General features: G+C 42.5%; 1 protein-coding gene across 3 annotated transcripts in view; it reads right to left on the minus strand.

Annotated features, from left to right (window-relative positions):
* The window catches only part of Filip1 (filamin A interacting protein 1), a 172,380-nt gene that overhangs the window by 44,457 nt on the left and 108,036 nt on the right, over positions 1 to 19,887 (minus strand). For 2 of the 3 annotated variants that reach the window (XM_052715154.1, XM_052715145.1), the window contains exons 3-4: positions 9,979 to 10,152; positions 4,809 to 4,987 (exon numbers count right to left, since the gene is read on the minus strand). In XM_052715154.1, coding sequence (XP_052571114.1) covers positions 4,809 to 4,987; positions 9,979 to 10,152 — 353 coding nt within the window. Of the gene's footprint in view, positions 1 to 4,808; positions 4,988 to 9,978; positions 10,153 to 10,233; positions 10,317 to 19,887 lie in introns of those variants that run through there. The other variant, XM_052715164.1, reaches the window with a different exon arrangement.

Genomic DNA, 19,887 nt, shown 5'->3' on the forward strand with positions numbered 1-19,887 from the left:
CACTTTCCAGAAAAAAAGGGAGAATTCCTGGTGGAGAAGGACAAGTAAAGAGAGTGGAGTTTAAATAATGCAGGTGGCAGGAGAGTCCCTGCTCGTGTATGTGTGTGTGTGTGTGTGTGTGTGTGTGTGTGTGTGTGTGTGTGTGGCAGGGGAAGTGGCACCTTACCCATCCATAGCATTCAAAGTCCTACACCCAGCAGAACAAACTTAGTGAACAAGGACAAAGCCACTGGGACCTGAAGTACCACTTTCCTCCTTGCGCAGCTCAGAGTAGACAGAGAGGCATCTGAAGGATGCCTCCTTGGCGGCTTGTTTATCACTAACAAAAAAGCTTTTGGGGAGGAAGAGAAGGGAAAGCAAGCAAAGATGCAAACAAAAGACTTGGCATGGTCAATTAGGTCTCCAGCTTATGGTCAGAAATGTGGCTTTCCAGGAGGGAGAGAGACAAGGGTACCAGAACAGGGAGGAAGAAGAGGGAGGCTGGTGAGCCAGGAAGGTGATGCTAGGGAGTCAGGAGAGGGAGGATGAAAACTTGGAGAGAAAGAGACTGAAGAACAAGGAGAGGGAGTCCAGAGACAGGGAGAAAAAGGCTGGGGAGTCAGGAGAGATAGGTTGGGGAACCCAGAGAGGCAAGGCTACAACATGGGCAACCTGCCAGCTCCCAGAAGATCTAAACGCAACTGCTCACTTCAAGAGGATTGACCCGGAGCATTTTAGCCTCATGGTTTCCAAACCTCCTCAAGTCTCCACTGCCAGAGAGCCAGCTGCAAATGTGAGAGGAATTCAGAATGCTAGCCTAAGTCATCAGGAGCATGTTGGGTTATTTAGGAAGGTACAGGTGCACGGTGGCTCAGTCAGTAAAGAAGTATCGACAAAAGCAAACTAAAATCCCTGGTGAGTTCTTCCCTAACATGAAAGCTGGGTGACATTCCCCTATGATGTCAGCTGATGACAGTATGGAGGGCTTGCTGTGATTTCTAAACTTGCCCGACTCCTTATACTGTATACATGTAGTACTTTGCTCAGGAAAGGTGACCCTTCATTAAACAGCCCCGCAAGATGGGGAGGATAAGAATTGTCCTTCTGGGGTTGACCAGATGGTGAATAAACCAATCGGATACTGTAGAATGAACATGAAAGGGTGCTCCATCATGTGCTAGTTTCCCAGTGACTCTCACAGCACAGAAAGTAGCCAAGCAGAGAAGAAAACAGCAGAGGCAGTCCTTCCCCCCACACAGCCAGATTAAACCAACTCTGAGTGAACTGGCACCACTTCGCTCAGTCAGCTTTAACAGAGAAATCACAGGAAGGCCAGACAGACAGCTGGTTCTAAACAGTTTACAAAGTGTTCAAAAATAATTCATACCAGTGCTTTAAAATTATCTGAACTGCTCCATTTCAGATATTTTATGTTATGTATTTCTGTAGTGCCCTAGATCACGTCCTGGGTTTTGTATTGTGTTGGGCCAGTGTTCTCCCATAGATTCCCCTACCCACCTACTACCTCTATCATTATATCGCATGTACATATCCATCAATTTCAGATTTTTTTTTTTGAGACAAGATTTCTCTGTGTAGCTTTGTGCCTTTCCTGCAACTCACTCTGTAGCCCAGGTTGGCCTTGAACTCACAGAGATCCACCTGCCTCTGCCTCCCGAGTGCTAGGATTAAAGGCTTGAGCCACCAACGCCTGGCTCCAATTTCAGATATTTTTAAAAAGTTAGCATCAAACAAGTTGCTATGTTTTTCCTGACAGTACTCCTACAGAAAGTATCTAACCAGACAACTGTTGCAGATACATGGATTTATATTATGTTTAGAACCTGCTTTATGATATCTGTTTGTTCTGGTTTGGATTTTTTAACCATGTATATGAGTGTTTTCTTTGCACGTATGTATATGTGTGACTGTGGTGTACACACCGTGTTCAGTGCCTGTGGAGGTCAGAAAAGGGCATAGGAAGCCCTGACAATGTAGTTCCAGATGGTTCTGAGCCAACATGTGGGTGCTGGGAACCGAACTAGGGTCCCCTGAAAGGGCAGTAAATGCTTCTAACCTTTGAACCTTCTCTCCAGCCCCTAGGTTTTTAAGGTAGTATCTCAGGTAGCCCTGGGATGTCCTCTAATTCACTATGTAGCCAAGGCTAGCCTTGCATTCCTGATTCTCCTGCCTCTACCTCCCAATTGCTGGGAGGCTGGGGAGCTGGGAGAGGGAGGCCTGATTGCCCTAGCAGGGGTTCCCATCAGTCATGTTCTGGACACACCGGACTTTTTTCACTGGGTCTATGGTTTAAGACGAGATAGTTCTCAGAGACTGAGGGTAGGGGCTTATTCTCCTGGTTACCCAGAAATGCCAAACCAGCTCATCTGTTCAAACATGAAGCCAGCCAGCCTTGCCTTATTGCAGTTTAAAAGAAACACAATGATACTGTAAATTAGGAATATAGGGCATAAAACTTCATTGTTTTCTTTCATTTCTCCCTCCTTGGGGGAAGTACTACACCCAGTAAGAGGTAACATTACCAATTACATATTTTAAAAATCTTTATAAATGCAACCTGTTCTGTATCATTTATTGGCTTTGTTTTTTTTTTTTTTTTTTTTTTTCCCCCGGCAAGGTTTCATGTAGCCCAGCCTGACTTGAAACTTGTTATGTTGCTGAGGCTGGCCCTGATTCTTCTGCCTCTACCTCCCAAAGGCTGGGGTTACAGGTGGTTCAATGTCAGTGGTTTCAAACACTGTAGAAGGCAAAGAGGTAACCATTTGGCTGAAGGACAGGAGAAACATAATTTAAAAGAGTGAGTCCAGCCGGGCGGTGGTGGTGCGCGCCTTTAATCCCAGCACTCGGGAGGCAGAGGCAGGCGGATCTCTGTGAGTTCGAGGCCAGCCTGGGCTACCAAGTGAGTTCCAGGAAAGGTGCAAAGCTGCACAGAGAAATCCTGTCTTGAAAAACCAAAAAAAAAAAAAAAAAAAAAAAGAGTGAGTCCAACTGCGAAATAGAAAGCTTTACAACTTGGGGGGTAGGAGGGTGTCTTTGCTTCTTGTCTGGATGTCTCTGGTTTGAAGAGACAGTGCTACAAAGAACAAATGTGTAGAGTCAACACTAGGAGTCCAGGAGGCCCTGAATGAGTGAAGTCTGTAGGGAATGTGTATTGTTGACATGGGGAGAGCCATGTCGAGGACTCCAATGCCTCAGCCCCAGAGAAGTGGCAGAGGGATGACAAAGCCTTCCTCCTGGGCAATGTCAACCATTCACCAATTTGTATAAAAATGAGCAAGTGCAGCTTCCTCCTCCTGGATGTCTACAGCGCGAAGCCAGCTGCCCACAGAGAACTACAAGGACTAGCCCACCCTCCCCCTGTGCAGTGCATAATGAACATGCTAAGGTTCCAGGCCGTGGCTGTAGTAGGTACTGTTCCATCAGAGTGCACACACCCCACCTAATCAGTTTTTCTATACATGTGTCTTTGTGTCTGTCATTTCTTCATTCCCTCACCTCCCCTAATCAGGGCTCCAGGACCCATGTCTGGTGGGTCATGGTAGAACACACTCGGTGTTTGTTTGGGTTCTTGAAGTTTTAAAGCGTGCAGCCTACGGCTGGAGAGATGGCTCAGCAGTTAAGAGCAATTGTTGCTCTTCTAGAGGATGAAGGTTTGGTTTCCAGCACCCACATGGCAGCTCACAATCATGGGCAACTCCAGTTCCAAGGGTTCCGAGGCCCTCTTCTGACTTCTTCTGGCTCCAAGCGTGCATGTGGTACCCATATATACATGTAGGCAAAACACTCATACACATACAGTTAAAAAAAAAAAAAAAGCATGCAACCTTTTAAAAGTTAAAAAGGTAGTAATTTATATACAACCAATATTAAGGTTTTTCTACACTGGGATTTATGAGGAAGTTTCACTTATAATTAATGGTGAGAATGTACCGTTCTGAAAAATTGGATTTCAACCCCAAAGAAAAATTTGCATTATTTCAGTAATGTAACTTATTTCAATTTACATCATAGTCAATGTATAAGAAGGCTTTCAAATGTTGGGACTTCACTGATCAAATTCATATACAAACCCCCTACTTTTATTTCCAGATTTATGATTTTCAGGCTCTTAACATTCTGGTGAGACTATTGCATAATATTTATGTGCACCCCAAACACAGTCACATGATAATCTCAGATAAGTCTCCCCTACCTCTCCAGCATCCTACCCCCATAACAGACCATTTAGAAACCAGAATAAGACCCTGGGCACCTGTCTATAGTGTCACATGATCATCTCAGTAAATGCGGAAAAAGCCTTTGACAAAATTCAACATGTTTTCACAATGAAAGTCATAGAGCAGGGGTTCTCAACCTTTCTAATGATGTGGACCCTTTAATACACTTCCTCATGTTGTGGTGACCGCCCCCCCCCAACCATAAAAGTATTTTGTTGCTACTTCATAACTGTAATTTTGCTACTGTGGGGGCTGTGATCCACATGTTGAGAACTGCTGTCTTAGAGAGTATCAAGCTACAGTGAGCATACCTCAACATAAAGCTCTATGTGAGAAACCCACAGTCAACATCATCATAAATGGAGCAAAACTTGAAGCAATCCTTCTGACGTCAGTAATGAGACAGGGCTGTCCACTCTCCCACTCCTTTTCCATATGAGTATGACTTCTTTTCCTATGTGGATCCCTTTCAATTCCTTCTCTTGCCTAGTTTGCTCCAGCTACTGCTTTGAGCCTGGCCTCTGCTGTGCGCCATCCCAGGAAATGGCGGGGACCCAGAGGTGGCCGGTGTGGTGTCTGTGTGCAAGTTACCTCTCTCGCTCCTGCTCCAGCAGGTTGGTGAAGTCGTCGCTCTTGTTCATGTAGTCAGTGTGCTTGTGTTTCTCGTTCTCCAGCTCGTACACCGTGCGCCGGTGACACTTCTCGGCCAGCAGCAGCTGCTCCAGCATGCGGCGGTACGTCTCCTTCTGCTTTTCCTCCAGTCTGTCCAGCTGAGTGAGCAAAGCCAGGAAAGAGCTTAATGCCCGACTTCATCTGCAGCAACTGTACATTGTGACACTGGCCTAGGGGCGTATGACCTCACCGAGAACATTGAAAGGGAAATGGTGTGCCACCGTCTTCTGGTATTTTTTCAATGCCAACGGGCTTTACAAACTAACCGTAATAACCCTAACACTTTTGGTTTGAGACTTAATCTTGTTATGTAGCCTAGGCTGGCCTCCTGTGTGCTGGAATCACAGGCTTGTACTGTCACATCCAGTTACACAATGCTACAATTTACCTGCTGGCCTTCTGGGCAGACTCCTTGAATTTTAGGAGATTACATTATTTCACAGAAAGTGGATAACATCTTCCTAATCTCAGAAAAGTTAAGATCTCACCATGCACATGTACCAGACTTCTCTTCTGGGTAGTAATTATCACTGTCATAATATAGGGCTTGTAATTACCTAAATTTCTAGGGAAAATATAGGAAGGGTCCACACTCCTATTTTTTTCAAGACATGCTAAATGTAGGGAGGCTTTTTAGAACATTTAAAAGAGTATATTTCTCTGCACAAGGTCTTACAAATCTTACAGAGGGCTGCTGCTTCTCTGTGGCCAGAGTATCCCACTTCATGAAACCATGGCTTCATCAGCTCTTTAGTTTGAATATGCTGTCTACTGTTTGCACAAAGTATGTGCTCAGTAAATGCCTGTTCAAGGGGACGGAATCTTACAATATCAGCACTTCCTCTCCTACCCATTACTCTTTCTCTCAAAGTCCAGCACGGCTTTGATCTGGCACAGCTGAGATGAGCTCGCTCACTGTGGGGCTGTGCATGTGGGACTGGACAGCAGCATCCCTGCCTCTCTCGCTCCCGTGTAGCCAGGGATGTTAGCAGCATCTTTCTGACCAGATGCCACCAGCACCATACCCATCTATGATGAGCAAATGCTTTGACACTGTGCCATGTTTTCTGGAAAAATGAAATCCTCTACTTCTCACCATCTTATCTGAACCCAGTATTCCAGGTGGCATAGACATATTGAAATCCGTTCTCAATCCCACTAACAACTCCCTGACCCTTCTGGGGAGCAGAGCTGTGCAGAGTACCAGCATTGGAGCTGTTTTCTAGATTTCTGCTCACCCTTTTTAAGCTTGCTCTATGGTTCTCCTTACAGACGCACGATGCATTCATTCATCGTGAATGCATCATTTCGGGGACCCAAAATAAAAGGAAGGATATTTCACCCTCTCGTCTTCTTCTCTTCGCTTTGGAGCAGATAGCAGCTGGAAACTGGTTGAAAGACCTATACTAACTGGTGACCCACAGCATTTAGATCTTTACAGGTAGGCAGTTAAACTTCAGGGCCTTTTGACAAGTCTGGAAAAGTATTTGAAGAACAGCTCTGCCTGTGTTGTCATCCTTCCAGCTAAGGAAAGTGACGTATCTGAAGGCTCTCTTTGGAATGAAGAACCAAGCATGTATGGGCTGGTCTTTTAATTTACTTTGCATCCTGCATGTCATAGTACGATGCATTGTGCTCGGAAGTCCCAGCCTCTCCTGAGATCTCAAGGAATTGTATATGGGAAGATGATAGCATTATTAATTAGATGGTAGATGGAGAAATCCCAAGAGATACTGTGTGTATGGACATCTGGGGAGAAACATAGCACATAGAAATATCAAATATTTTGGTGCGGCCTCGGCACAGAGCAGCGGGCCTTGGCCTTGACCAAGTGGGCTTTTAAGGCAGCAATAGTCTTGGGCTGTGTCACTGGAGTAGGTTACTGGAATTTCTGTGGATAACTTTCACCTCAGCACACCTCATATAGTTTGCTGCAATTGTGGTTACATGATGAGAAAGACAGTCTTCTGGCCTCGGTCTACAAGTTGCTGAGGCATTCCTGCATAGTGTTTCTGAGGTGCTAGCTTCCAATCTTAAATTCTACATTTCTACTGTGTAGAAACTTACACAGTTAGCAGCAGATAAGCTCTGTCAGATGTTACTTCTTGTTTCTGTTTTTGTTTTGTTTTAATGATATCGAGGTCCTAAAAGAAAAGGGAAGTGGCTGTTCTCTTGGCGCTGTGTAACTTAGACAGTGTCTGAAGATCGACTCCCTGAGCAATGGGCCCTACAGATTCACGAATCACACACTGTGTCCTGACTTTGGGTTTTTGAGTTTTAAGAGGTGGTTCAGCACAGAAGAATGGCTGCTAAAGAACAGTGCAATTGTAATGGGCATCTACTATTCTGAACACATAACTTCCATTTGAAGAGACGGGAGGAAAATGGAAAGGCCAAGAATTTGCCAAGGAAAGAAAGAACATACTTAGAGGTCCTTTTTGTTTGGTTGGTTTTGTTTTTCTTTTTTTTCCCTTTCTTTATGGTTTTTGTTTTGTTTTGATTTGTTTTTCAAGACAATTTCTCTGCATAGCCTTGGCTGGCCTGGAACTCACTATGTTACACTAGGTTGGAACTCAAGCAATCCACTTGCCTCTGCCTCCTGAGTGCTGGGGCTAAAGGCATGTACCACCAAGTCCAGCTTCCTAGAAGTCTTTTTAATTACATTTTTGATTAATTGTGTGTGTGTGTGTGTGTGTGTGTGTGTGTGTGTGTGTGTGTGTGTGTGTTCTCATGTGAGGGTCCCCATGCTAAGACACTAGTGTAGAGGTCAGAGGAAAACTTGCACAAATCAGTCTTCTCTTTTTACTATGTGGGTCTCAGGGATTGAACTCAAGTTGTCCAGCTTGATGGCAAACACCTTTACCTGCTAAGCCGTCTTGTGGGACCCCAGAAGTGGACAAACTTGAGAAAGGAAACAACTTCAGCATGTTTTATGTTAAAGGACCATAGCTCTTGTGTCTGCAGAGGTTTAACTCCAAAGCACTGAGGAATTTAGGAAAAGAGAAATCAACTGAAGACAGCGTAGGAGGTCTTAGCAACCAAACTGGCTTACGCAGAAGGGGCATGGCTTTGGGGGCACTTAAGATAAGGCTAATTGTTGAATTGGAATGGGGGTACCAGTGGAGACAGGAGAGGGGAAGGTGACTCTTGTACACAGAGGATAATGGGACCCAGGACACAGCTAATGAGCATGCCATAATCCTTCAAGTGGTCCCATGAGATCACCCATAGCCCTTCCCTTAAGGATGCAAACCTTAGGATTTTCCAGGTGATTTAATACAGTCCATGGAGACTAGAGAATTTAATTTGTGGAAAGCAGGATAAGATGTCAGAAGCACTCCTTGGTGACAGACTGAATTGCTGACATTGCTTGGAGTCTGACTAAACATGTCCCATACTTTGTGATGTTGGGCTTGCGTTAAAAGAAAAAGGAGGCAAACTAAAGGGGATTCAGAGAGGAGAACATCAGCTTGGTCCAAACATGACTCAGTCATGATGGGGATTACAGGTATGTGCTACCATATCCAGACAGAAAAATAAATACTTGTATGGATATGTAGCCAGCCTGGGATAGATGGTAAGACCCTGTCTCTAAAAGAGGTTATTGAGAGGAGAAAGAGCCAGAAAAGCAGGTCTAGTGTCACCAATCCCAGGACAGCTCACAGCTGAGCATTTCTGCATGGCCTCCTCTGTCCAGGTACATCTCCTGGTGGTCATCAGAAGCCCCTCTCTGTGTACTGTTTTCAGAGTTCAGTGGATTAGGGGTGGTGATTCTGGTAAATGTGTCTGCTCTGGTGGCCTACCTCTCCCTGGGGATTGGGGAAGTCACCTCAAGCCCTAGTTGAGGAAGAAAAGAATTAGGAAGCCTAAACTGAGCTTTATCACTGTCATCATCATCCTCCTCCTCCTCATTGTAAAGCTGTATGTATTTTGCTCCTCACCCCCGCCCCACCCACAGGAGGAAGAACTTGAGGGTATGAATAATTATCATCTCCTAACCCAGGCCTGAGTAGTGCCTGAGTATCTAGCACCGGCCAGATGCTACATTAGAAGCTTTATAGCCATTGTTCCACTCAGTTCTCACAGCACCACTGTGAGGTGGCTGTCACTCCCTCACCCCACAGATAAGGCACCAAGGTTGAGTGAGCTGAAGTAGGCTCTGTAAAAACCACACACAGCTGGATCCCAAACAGCCTGTTACCTGATCTGACTCCTGCCCCACAAACAAACTTTCTTTCTGCCTTTGTTTTTTTTTTTGGTTGCATTTTAGGGAAAGCTGAGAGTCAAGATTTGCATTAATCAGAAAACGATGGAGCTGTCAATCTGTTTCGAATACTATCTAAACCGGATCTTGCCACTGATTTAGGTTAAAAGTTAAATTTAAAACTCATTTCCTCTGACTTTTAATTTCTACTTTTTAGTTTATCCTACTGATTGCAAAGCTGAATTTTGAAGTATCAGTGTAGCTACAGCCATTAAACTAGAACCCTAATTTGACATTGAACTTCCACTATAGCATGGGAGAATTTTTTAAATGTCATGTCATAGATAATAACAATAGCCCATAATTCCTAATATAATCTTGCATAAAATGATTCATTATAGCCCTAATTGATATTATTTCATTGAGATTTTTTGTCTTCATCACTGGAATTCACATAAGACATTTTAAATTAGGACATTTTAAGATACTCTCAAAGCAGTGGTATTAAACCACAACTATCAATAATGAATTCAATCTAAAGTTAGGTTATCATTTTTATAATAATCCTGAAAACTCAATGTAAGAACTAATCAGCCCCTCAAATTTTTAAATATGCTATTTCTTAGAGGAGCAAAACGATACGTATTTCAAGAGCACATAACTTTCCTAATCTTGTGGAAAACTATATTTCAAACCCAAAGCATGTTTAAGTAAAAGCTTGAGAATCCTATCAGAACTTATCTAGTACAGCACATGAATTACTTAACTGTAGTTAATTTTATATTAGAGCATAACAATTTTGTATTTGGGAGGAAACATTAAAGCATATAAAAGGAAGAGGGGCAGTTTCTCTGCAGTTTCTTTCTAGCTGGTACTCTGCTTTACCTCTGAGATGGGTTTCTCATAGACATCTTCTCCTATGGACTTCTCTTGAGCAAGGATGGCATCTCGGTGCAGGACCCGAAGCACCTTCTCTGGCTCTGCAGATCCATAATGTGCCTCCAGAACCTCAGGCTTGGTTTTCTCTGTCTTCAGCATGTGAATCACATCTTCTCTAGCCTGTGGCCGAAAGTACAGCAAGGTCAGATGGTTGACACTGGAGATCACACATGACACTCACGAAATCAGCAAGGAGCTTACAGGATGCATCCCACTGCTTCAGGTCTATTGCAGATTCACTGGGGATTCTGTTCTTTCTTTTTTTTTTTTAACCAACTGTAGATTGGCAAGCAGATACTCTGCTTTGGTTGCTAGGAAGCAGGGGAGCAGAAAAAGACTTTGTGCTAATATTAACTACACAAAAATTGCTTTACTTAAGCAGCACTGATATGAGAGAGGAGGCAGGTAGGACGGGTCCCAGAAAACCTGTTTCAGTATACATGAGGTCAGCAATGATCAAAAGCCTCCAGTTTTCTCTTTATGCTTTCAATATAGTATTCAAATCTGTTTTATAGGAAACCCCACTCCCTTGATTCTATAACCACCTCATTGTGGTTATAACTCTATATGAAATTAATGCACAGCCATTCTTACTGATCTCCTCTCTCATAAGGAATTTGCTTTGCACAGAAACATATGGTTGAGAATTCACACTGTCCTGGGGTAGGCTTTTAACTAACTAATACATATCAAATTCTATCTTTTCAACAGCCAGACTATCACCAGACAAGTCAGGTTGGTAGGTCATGGTTAGGTTTTCAGTGGTTTAGCTCCACATTTTACTGAGACTCTCAAGAAAACCAAGCTGTAGGTCTGTGGCATTGTCTTTGGTTCCATCATACCATACACACACCTCTGGGTGCTTTCGTTTTTTATTGCTTTGTTGTGATGCAGGTGATGTCTGCTGTGTATTCCCCCTCTACACTTGGAGCTGCCTTACCAATAGGGTAATAGGTAAACCAGCATGACTTCACTGTAACTGGTTTGGCACAGATTTCAGTCCGTAACAGTAAAGTAGTTTTTTCCCCTGCACCAGTGCTAACCGTGAGTTTAAAATTGCAAACACAGTGGTTACGGTGCACTAGTTAACAGGAGAGTTAACTAGCTAAATTGAGTATTGAATTCACAATCTGACCATTACAAAATTTGTGTTTCTTAGGCTTCTCATTTTGTTGCATTTTTTTTCAGTCTCCAAATTAATGTCACCCAGAAGGATAAAGATTAATTCACTAGTAGGCCAGCAGTGAACAAGAATTTTCATATCAGCGTTGCTGATACATATAGACATACTTATTTCAAGATAAAATGTAAAATATTAATTTCGCTTCGTAACTAGGAATATTAGTGAGACTATTAAGGCTGGAAAACAGGCTAAAGAAAAAGCAGTTCATCATCACATGGGGAAAACCACACAAAGCGCAGTGTCTTGTCAGGCTAGCAGGGGACTATGAAAATGTGGGACAGGGGCCTGGGGCTAGCAAGATGGCTCATTTGGGAGAGTGCTTGCCATGCAAGCAGGATGCCCCAAGTGTGTATCTTCAGAGGCCACCTGAAAGCAGACACAGTGGCACATATCTATAGTTCACTGAGGGAGAAGGCAAACAGTAGCTTTTTTTAATGGAGACTTCCAGTGTGCCAACCTCTATCATCACCATTTTTTTACTTTCACGTGTGATTCCAAATTTGCCTGCCTTGTCCACAAGCCATGGCATCCACAGTTTCTTCTTTCAAGATGACATTTTCATCTTTAGTCAAATCAAAAAAAATTGACCCCAGATATGGGAATGATTAAAAGAGAAAGATGGTAACATCATTCATTTGCTACTTTTATTAGCTTTTGGAGGATAGGTAGCCAAATGGGCTTGTTGGGCACAGGCTGTGACCCCACGTCTGATAACAATATATGTACTTATGTGAATGAGATGAGCATTGGAGCCCTCCCTTCCTTCTGAAGATCAAAAGCAGTTGATGTACAGGAGGCTTCTGCACTACAGGGCCGCCATAGGTTTGGGTTTATGCCTTGTCCAAGGTTATTTGGCAGACAGAATAAACAAGGGCTAAAATACAGCCCAGTCATCTATTACTAAATAAACTGCTCCCTGACTAAGGGCTGCATCTCCTGATGAAAGAGGCATTTTCTTTCCCTTCTCCCTCTCCTCTCTTCCTCCTCTTTCTTGTATGTGCACATGCATATATACATATGTTTGCTCATGCATGAGCATGTGTTTGTGGAGGCCAGGAGTTGATATCATGTCTTCCTAAATCACCTTCAGCCTCATATGTTCAGAGACAAGGTTTCTCATTGAAATTAACAATGTTAACAATTAAAAAAAAAGAATGAAAAACACACTCATTTATGTTTCACTAATGAGACACACAAAGGCAAGTAATGTACCAGAGTGTTTGCTCTCTTCTACCTAGAAGAAGTCCTGAGAAAGTCACCTTCATTCTGACTATAGATGACCCTATTCACAGTGTCCCTGGGATCTAAGACAAAGAATATAAACTCAAAGTCATAAAGATTGTGCCACACCCACTTGTTGGCATTGTCAGGATTCCTTTTGGATTATTCAAACACAGCAGAACCTGAGGACAGAACAGTCACTGTGCTAGGTAGTGATGCCAAGTGCACAGGAGCACAGGTCCCCATTGTGTTTGTGCTGATTCAGTCACAGTCCCACCTGACCGAAGGAACTGCCATAGAGCTATTCACACATTAGCCCCCCACCACAGAGCTATTCATACATTAGCCCCCTACCACAGAGCTATTCACACATTAGGCCCCCACCACAGATCTATTCACACATTAGCCCCCCACCACAGAGCTATTCACACATGGGCCCCCCACCACAGAGCTATTCACACATTAGGCCCCCACCACAGAGCTATTCACACATTAGGCCCCCACCACAGAGCTATTCACACATTAGGCCCCCATCACAGAGCTATTCACACATTAGCCCTCCACCACAGAGCTATTCACACATTAGGCCCCCATCACAGAGCTATTCACACATTGGCCCCCCCACCACAGAGCTATTCATACATTAGCCCCACAAACCACATTCTGAAGACTGTTACAAGCTGTCACAGGCCATGATGTAAATACAGCAGATGGCAATTGATAACTCAGATGTAAACCCACCAGATGAGTAACTCTCTGATGGAGGAACCCCAGTAAGCAAGACTTACAGGACCACAGACTCTGGAAACTGGCTGCGTCTGTCTGCAAATTCACATGTGCAAAAAGAGCTGTGGAATCTCCCCATTACCATGCATTTTCATGTAATGTGTACTTTGTAATCTCATGATCAGATCTCAATCTTATGGGCACTTATATCTGTGGACTGTCTAAAGACTTATCATTAAGCTGTATAATTTTGATAAATAAAAAATATACTAGGATATCCTTCATAACTAGCACTACTATTCCATGAGGACTGTAAACATTTAGGACCTGTTTTTTGTCTTTAGCTCAGACTAACATAAAGAAAACAGCAATTTCTTCTCAGTTCTAAGATAAGCTGCATACAATTGGCTGATTTGGGCCTCAGAGCAAATTTAAACTAGACTGTTTGTCTCTGTGAATGGATCATAATTTAAACTTTCACAGATAATACAAAAGAACAGAGGTTCAGATGTCTGGTTTGTTGAATCTAAGTCCTTTAGACAAAAAAAAAAAATGACCTAAATTGCTTTGCCAGCTTCCCCTTGCCATGTCTAGCTGATAAAAGGACTGACAACACTCCCTGCTCAGACCTTTTAGCAATTAACACTTCATAAAAATCTCTAACCTCAGTTTATGGTACAAGATTTTAGGCTCAGCTAACTAACTGTTTATTGTTTAGGTCCCAAATAACAATCAATTAACCATGTCCAGAGAGGAATGGTTTAATGTCTAGCTACTTTAGGAAAAGTTTCACAATTAGCCAGGGTTACCGAGGATGGTCCTCACAGCCTTGAATAAAGAGTTACAAGTTCCCTTCTCTGTGATCTGTGATTTCAAACAGGATATATATATATAGGTTTTGGACAGTTTCAATGCCACCACTCGGGAAATGCCAAACCCCACATCCCCACCTTTTTGTTGCCATGGTAAATGGCTCTGCTCCTTATTGTTTACTCAAGGAGAATTAGAACGGGAGAATTAGAGGAAGTATTAGAGCAGGGAACTAGAGCTGGAGAACTGAGGAATAGAAAATAAAGCGCATCACCCTCAGATTGTATGTGAGTCTTTTTCCTTCAGATTGATAAATAAATTTTTCTAAAGTTCCACTACTCTGAAAAGCATCCTTTTTGCAACCCTGGGTGTAGTCCTGACAGCTGGTCCCAAAGGCTGCAGTAGAAGACTTATCCCTCACTGTGGATAAGTGTTCCAGAAGTTGGCTTTCAAACATAAAATAAAGTAAACATTCTTGACAGCATGAATTGTACTATTAATTCATACTAAGTATATGTGACATAAGTATAAAGGAAATTAAATAAATTCTAAAGCAATAAGACAAACAACTTAATTAGAATATGGAATATAATCTGCATTGTTGTATAATGGGAAGAACCCATCTTTAAAGAGACTCAGAATTATTTTCTGGTCCTAGACCTGGGTGAATACATGTTGCTGTAAGCTAATTTTATCACCTATGGAATAAAACCATAACAACTGCATCATATAAATATTGTCAGGATGGAATTAGATATACATTCATAGAGTGACTAATGTAAAACTTGGCACAGAGTAGGTCCTATGTCAATGGAGACATTTATGATAATTTTTTCTAAATGGCCTTAACTTCTACTGGAGTATATTTATTATGCATAGTGATAACTGTCATAGATATTTTTGTACAGTTATATCATGTACTTTGATCCTATTCACTGCTCTGTCCCTTCTCCTTTATTCTCTTTCCTGTTATTCTCATTCCTCTAGTCTCACATCTACTTTCATGTATATGGTTTATGTATCTGTACAAAATCTAGGATCCACAGATGAGAGAACATGCAGTATTTATCTACCTGAGTCTGATGTGCTTAGCTTAATATGATGGTCTCCATTTGCACCCATTTTCCTGTCAACTACATGTTTTGTTCAACTTTATGATGGAATAAAATCCATTATCATATACCATTCTTCTTTCCACATCTGTCAACAGACACCTAGCCTGATTCATGAACTGGCTATTATAAAGAGCCCTACAGTAAACATAAAAGTGCAAGTACAGGGTTTGGAAGGATGGCTCAGTGACTAGACCATGTGCTGCTTTTGCAGGGGATCTGGTTCCCAGCACCCAGGTCAGGCAGCTCAGAACCGCCTGTAACTTCAGCTCCAGGAAATGGGACACCTTCTTTAAGCCTCTGCAGGCCTCTGCATCCACGTGGTATACATAAACTTATGAAGGTAAACACATATAAATGTAAATAAAAATAAATCTTTAATGTAAAACAAACTGCAAGTATCTCTGTGCTGGGTGACTTAGAGTCCTTTGAGTATATAGCCCAGAGTGGTAAAGTTGAGTCATATGGAAAGGATAAACTTTTAGTTTATTAAGGAACCTCTATAGTGATTCCCATAGTGGCTGGACTAACATACAGTTCCATCAATAGTGTATAAGCTCTCCCTCCCCGAGTCCTTGCCTGAATGTTCCCCTTCTGATAGCCATTGTGACGGGGGTGAGATGGAATCTCAACATTGTTTTCCCTGATAGATGATGTTGAACATTTTACTAACATATTTATTGGCCATTTGTGCTTCACCTTTCGAGTGCTGCCTGTTCACTGCATCACTTCGCTGTTTAGTTTTTTGAATTTTTAAAACAAACTCTAGATTTTAACCCTCTTTCAGATGGTTAGCAAAGATTTTTGTTTTCTTCTGTAGGCTCCTCTTCACTTATTTTCTTTGGTGGGTAGAAGTCTTCTGATTTCATACAATCCCATTTGTCAGTTTTTGATATTATTCCTGAGCTACCAGAATCCCTCTCAGATAAGATTTACCTATTCCTATACCCCTGTCTTCAAGTGTTTTCCTCTAGAAGTTTTGGAGTTTGGGGTCATATATTAAGGTTTTTGATCCAAGTTGAATTGATTTTTGTACAGTATGAGTGATTTGGAACTAGTTTGACTCTTCCACATGTGGACAGCCAGTTTTCCCAACAGCGTTTGTTAGAGAGGCTCTCTTTTCTCCAAAGTGTGTATTTGGCATCCTTGACAAATACCAGTTAGCTACAGTTACATGGATTTATTTGTGTCTTCTTTTCTATCTATCTATATGTCTGCTTTTGTGCCAGTACTATGATGTTTTTGTTACTATGGCTCTATGATATATGTTGAAGTTGGGTATGGTGATACTTTGAGTATTGTTTGTTTTTGTTGTTGCTGTTGAAGGCTTGGGCTATTCAGGGTTTTTTGTGCTTCTGTATGAGAAAAGGAAACACCTATTTCTTTTATTTAAAAAAACACTTATTCTTGAACTTAGTCATAATATGATACTACATGTTACACACTTCATCTTAGTTTAATTATTCTAGATACTACTTACCAAATAAAAGAGCTACAGTATATTATATACTTAGAACCACTCTAGCCTTCATGAACTTACTAGAGGTCTCTGTAAATGGCTGCAGAGATAACACTGAAAAAATTAGCAATGCTGTTTCTATGATATTATAATTTAACAGAGTAAATCAACATTGTGGTATCTTTTTATTATAGTTGCTGTATTTACTTTTCATTGTTGTTGTTGTTATTGCTTGTGTGTGCATGCAAGCTGCCACAGCATGCATGTGGAAGTCAGAGGACAATTTGCAGGAGTTGGTTCTCTCTTTCTGCCATGAGTATGCTAAGGATCAAACTCAGGTCATCAGGCTTGGCCCCAAGAACCTTCCATCTCACCTGCCCTTGTGATGTGTGAGTGTGTGTGTGTGTGTGTGTGTGTGTGTGTGTGTGTGTGAGAGAGAGAGAGAGAGAGAGAGAGAGAGAGAGAGAGAGAGAGAGAGAGAGAGAGAGAGAGAGAGAGAGACTCTCTATGTAGTCCTGGCTGGCCTGGAACTCACTATGGAGATTAGGCTGGTCTCAAACTCATGGAAATCCACCTGTCTCTGCCTCCAGAGTGCTGCAATTAAAGTTGTGGTACCACCACATGCCCAGCCTGTGTGTAGTATCTTTTGAGTTAGTAGATTAGTGATGATGACCATGCGATCACAATAAATTTATTCACTACTTCAAATACATGATTCGGTGTATGGAAAAAAGATCCTGCACTTTGGAGATGAAACCACATTACAGCTCCACTTTTAGAACTGCATTCATTTGCTTGGTGGTGGTGGCACATGCCTGTTGTCCCAGCACTCTGGAGGCAGAGACCGCTGTTACACATAGAAACCCTGTCTCGAAAAACAAAAATAAAAAATTTTAAAAAAGGAAAAAGAAATGTGTTGATTCTCGTGAAAAGGGATCAAATCCCAAATGTCAGAAAGCTTCTGCCCTTGAACATTATTTTCACAGAGAAGTTAAACCAGAAACAAGTGGTTAAGGTCTCAGACCTTAAGAATGTAAATGGACCAGAGAGAATGCTTTGAAAAGGGCTCTCAAAATGAGCTGCCTTCTTGTTTGAGAGGAGGAAGGGGATTGGAGAAGAAAGAGACAACATAATGTTTAATTTACTCACTGACGATAAACAAATGTGGTTCAGGCACAGAAAGAAACATGGGAGTCTCATGTCTCTGCATCAGACCTACTGCCCTTTGTGCCCGTGGTAACACTGGAGAACAAGGGGTGTGGTCTCAGTTGGCTGAAGAAGGAGCTGATTCAAAACATACGGGGGCAGCATAGAGCCACTCCGTGCTGCCCTGGGCCACAGGTGAGCATGTGAGTCATGAAGTCAAGGGAGGGCATTTGGGCTTTGCCAGTCAGCCGGAGTCAGAGGAATAATAACATGAAAGAGGTTCAAAAGCAGAGCTGAATCAACCATTCATTAAATGACTTATGTACATTCACATTGTACAATGCATCGTATTCAGTATTGCAGAAACAGCTGTATCCTCAGAAATTCAAGCCTAAAGGGGAGAGTGATGGTGGGAAATAATTTATAATATGGTACAATAAGCATGCACTGGAGGAAACACAGGGAGTAACAATGTTTATCCAGAATGCTTGACTTGAATCTGAGCTGACAGCGGAGGCTTCCGGGAGGATGTGATCTGAAATCTCACAACCGATAATGATGGTGAAGGGCTTAGTTAGATGAGGGTGTTCCAGAAACAAGACTGCAAAAGATGGGGCTGGAGAGATGGCTCAATGGTTAAAACCACTTGTTCTTGAAGAAGGCCCAGGGTTCAACTCCCAGAACCCAGATGTTGGCTAGCTAACAACAGTCTAAACCTCCAGCTCCAGATGATCCCATGTCATCTTCTCAGAGGGCACCAAGCACATATGTGGTTAATACACACACGCAGGCAAAACTCTCATACTCATCAAAAACATAAATAAATAAATAAAAATCTTTAAAAAAGAAAAAGACTATGAAATGTCCAAAAATATGATATAGCACAATAGTAATGATGTTCTCACGTTAAAACCTGTGAGTCACACACTGAGTCATGGAGCAACAAGAAGCTTTGGGCTTTTAATCCACAGGACAGTGACATGGTCAGATAAGTATGTTATAAAGACCCGGAAGGGGCCCATGAAGATGAAAATGCCTGAGATTGAGTCTCAGAACCCACGTAAAATGGAAGGAGAGAACCAACTGTACAAAGTTGTTCTCTGACCTCCCCTCCCCTGCCCTTCTCTCCCCTCCTCTCCCCTTCCCTCCTCTCCCCTCCTCTCCCCTCCCTACCCCCCTCTCCCCTCCCAAAGGCTATATGGGAGGCTACTTGCTTACTTTCTCTTAAGCTCTCACTGATAGTAAAACTCTTTTCTGAAACTTACTCTTCCATTGTCTGTGAAAGTCATTCTTTGAGTTCACCAGACAAAATACCTGGAAGCCACTGGCCTATGGTGTTAGGTGACTGCTGATTGTCTGACCCCCAGCTCTTGAGTCATGTTCACCCAAGGCAAGAAAACCTCCATTGTACCATTGCTTTCCCCCATATGACTTCTCATAAAACATCTCTACAAGGGATTCTGCACCGTAGCTGCATTTGGAAGCCACTGCTCTGGGACAGACATGGCAACTCAACTCCAAAGAGAAACTGCTGTGTGTTGGGTCCAAAGCTCCTCCCACCAGCCACTCTTCATAATCCACATGACTTGTTCACCCCACACTCTCTTGCACTATCCTGCTGTCCTGCAGCTCTCGACCCTGCTTTCTCGTGCTGTCTCAAGCCAAGTTCTCTTGGTTTCTCGCTATGCTCTATCTTTTGATATCTCCACTATTCTCTCCCACTCTCCTGCTTCCTTATAGCCCTGACAATGTCTAGTCTGCTTTCTTTTCTCTTTGCTCTGGACACTTCCAGAGGCCCTGGGATTTTTTTCTCTCTCTTACTTACTTAAAATCTTCCCCCTAATAGAACGCTTAAGTTGGTAGTTTCTTCTCTTTTTTCTTTCTTTCTTTCTTTCTTTCTTTCTTTCTTTCTTTCTTTCTTTCTTTCTTTCTTTCTTTTCCTTTCTTTTCTTTCCTTCTTTTTTTTTTGTTGTTGTTGGTTTTTTTTTTTTTTTCGAGACAGGGTTTCTCTGTGTAGTTTTGGTGCCTGTCCTGGATCTTGCTCTGTAGACCAGGCTGGCCTCGAACTCACAGATCTGCCTGGCTCTGTCTATGTTGGCAGTTTCTTTACTGCACCCTCTTGTATACACTGTGATGTTAATTGAAGATTCTCAGAGGTTCACTCATTTCCAGGGACCTGCTGGCCTCCTAGATTTCCT

The sequence above is a fragment of the Peromyscus californicus genome, unplaced genomic scaffold, assembly GCF_007827085.1.
Source record: "Peromyscus californicus insignis strain IS unplaced genomic scaffold, ASM782708v3 Scaffold_11__1_contigs__length_118956290, whole genome shotgun sequence".
Taxonomy (NCBI): Eukaryota; Metazoa; Chordata; class Mammalia; order Rodentia; family Cricetidae; genus Peromyscus; species Peromyscus californicus.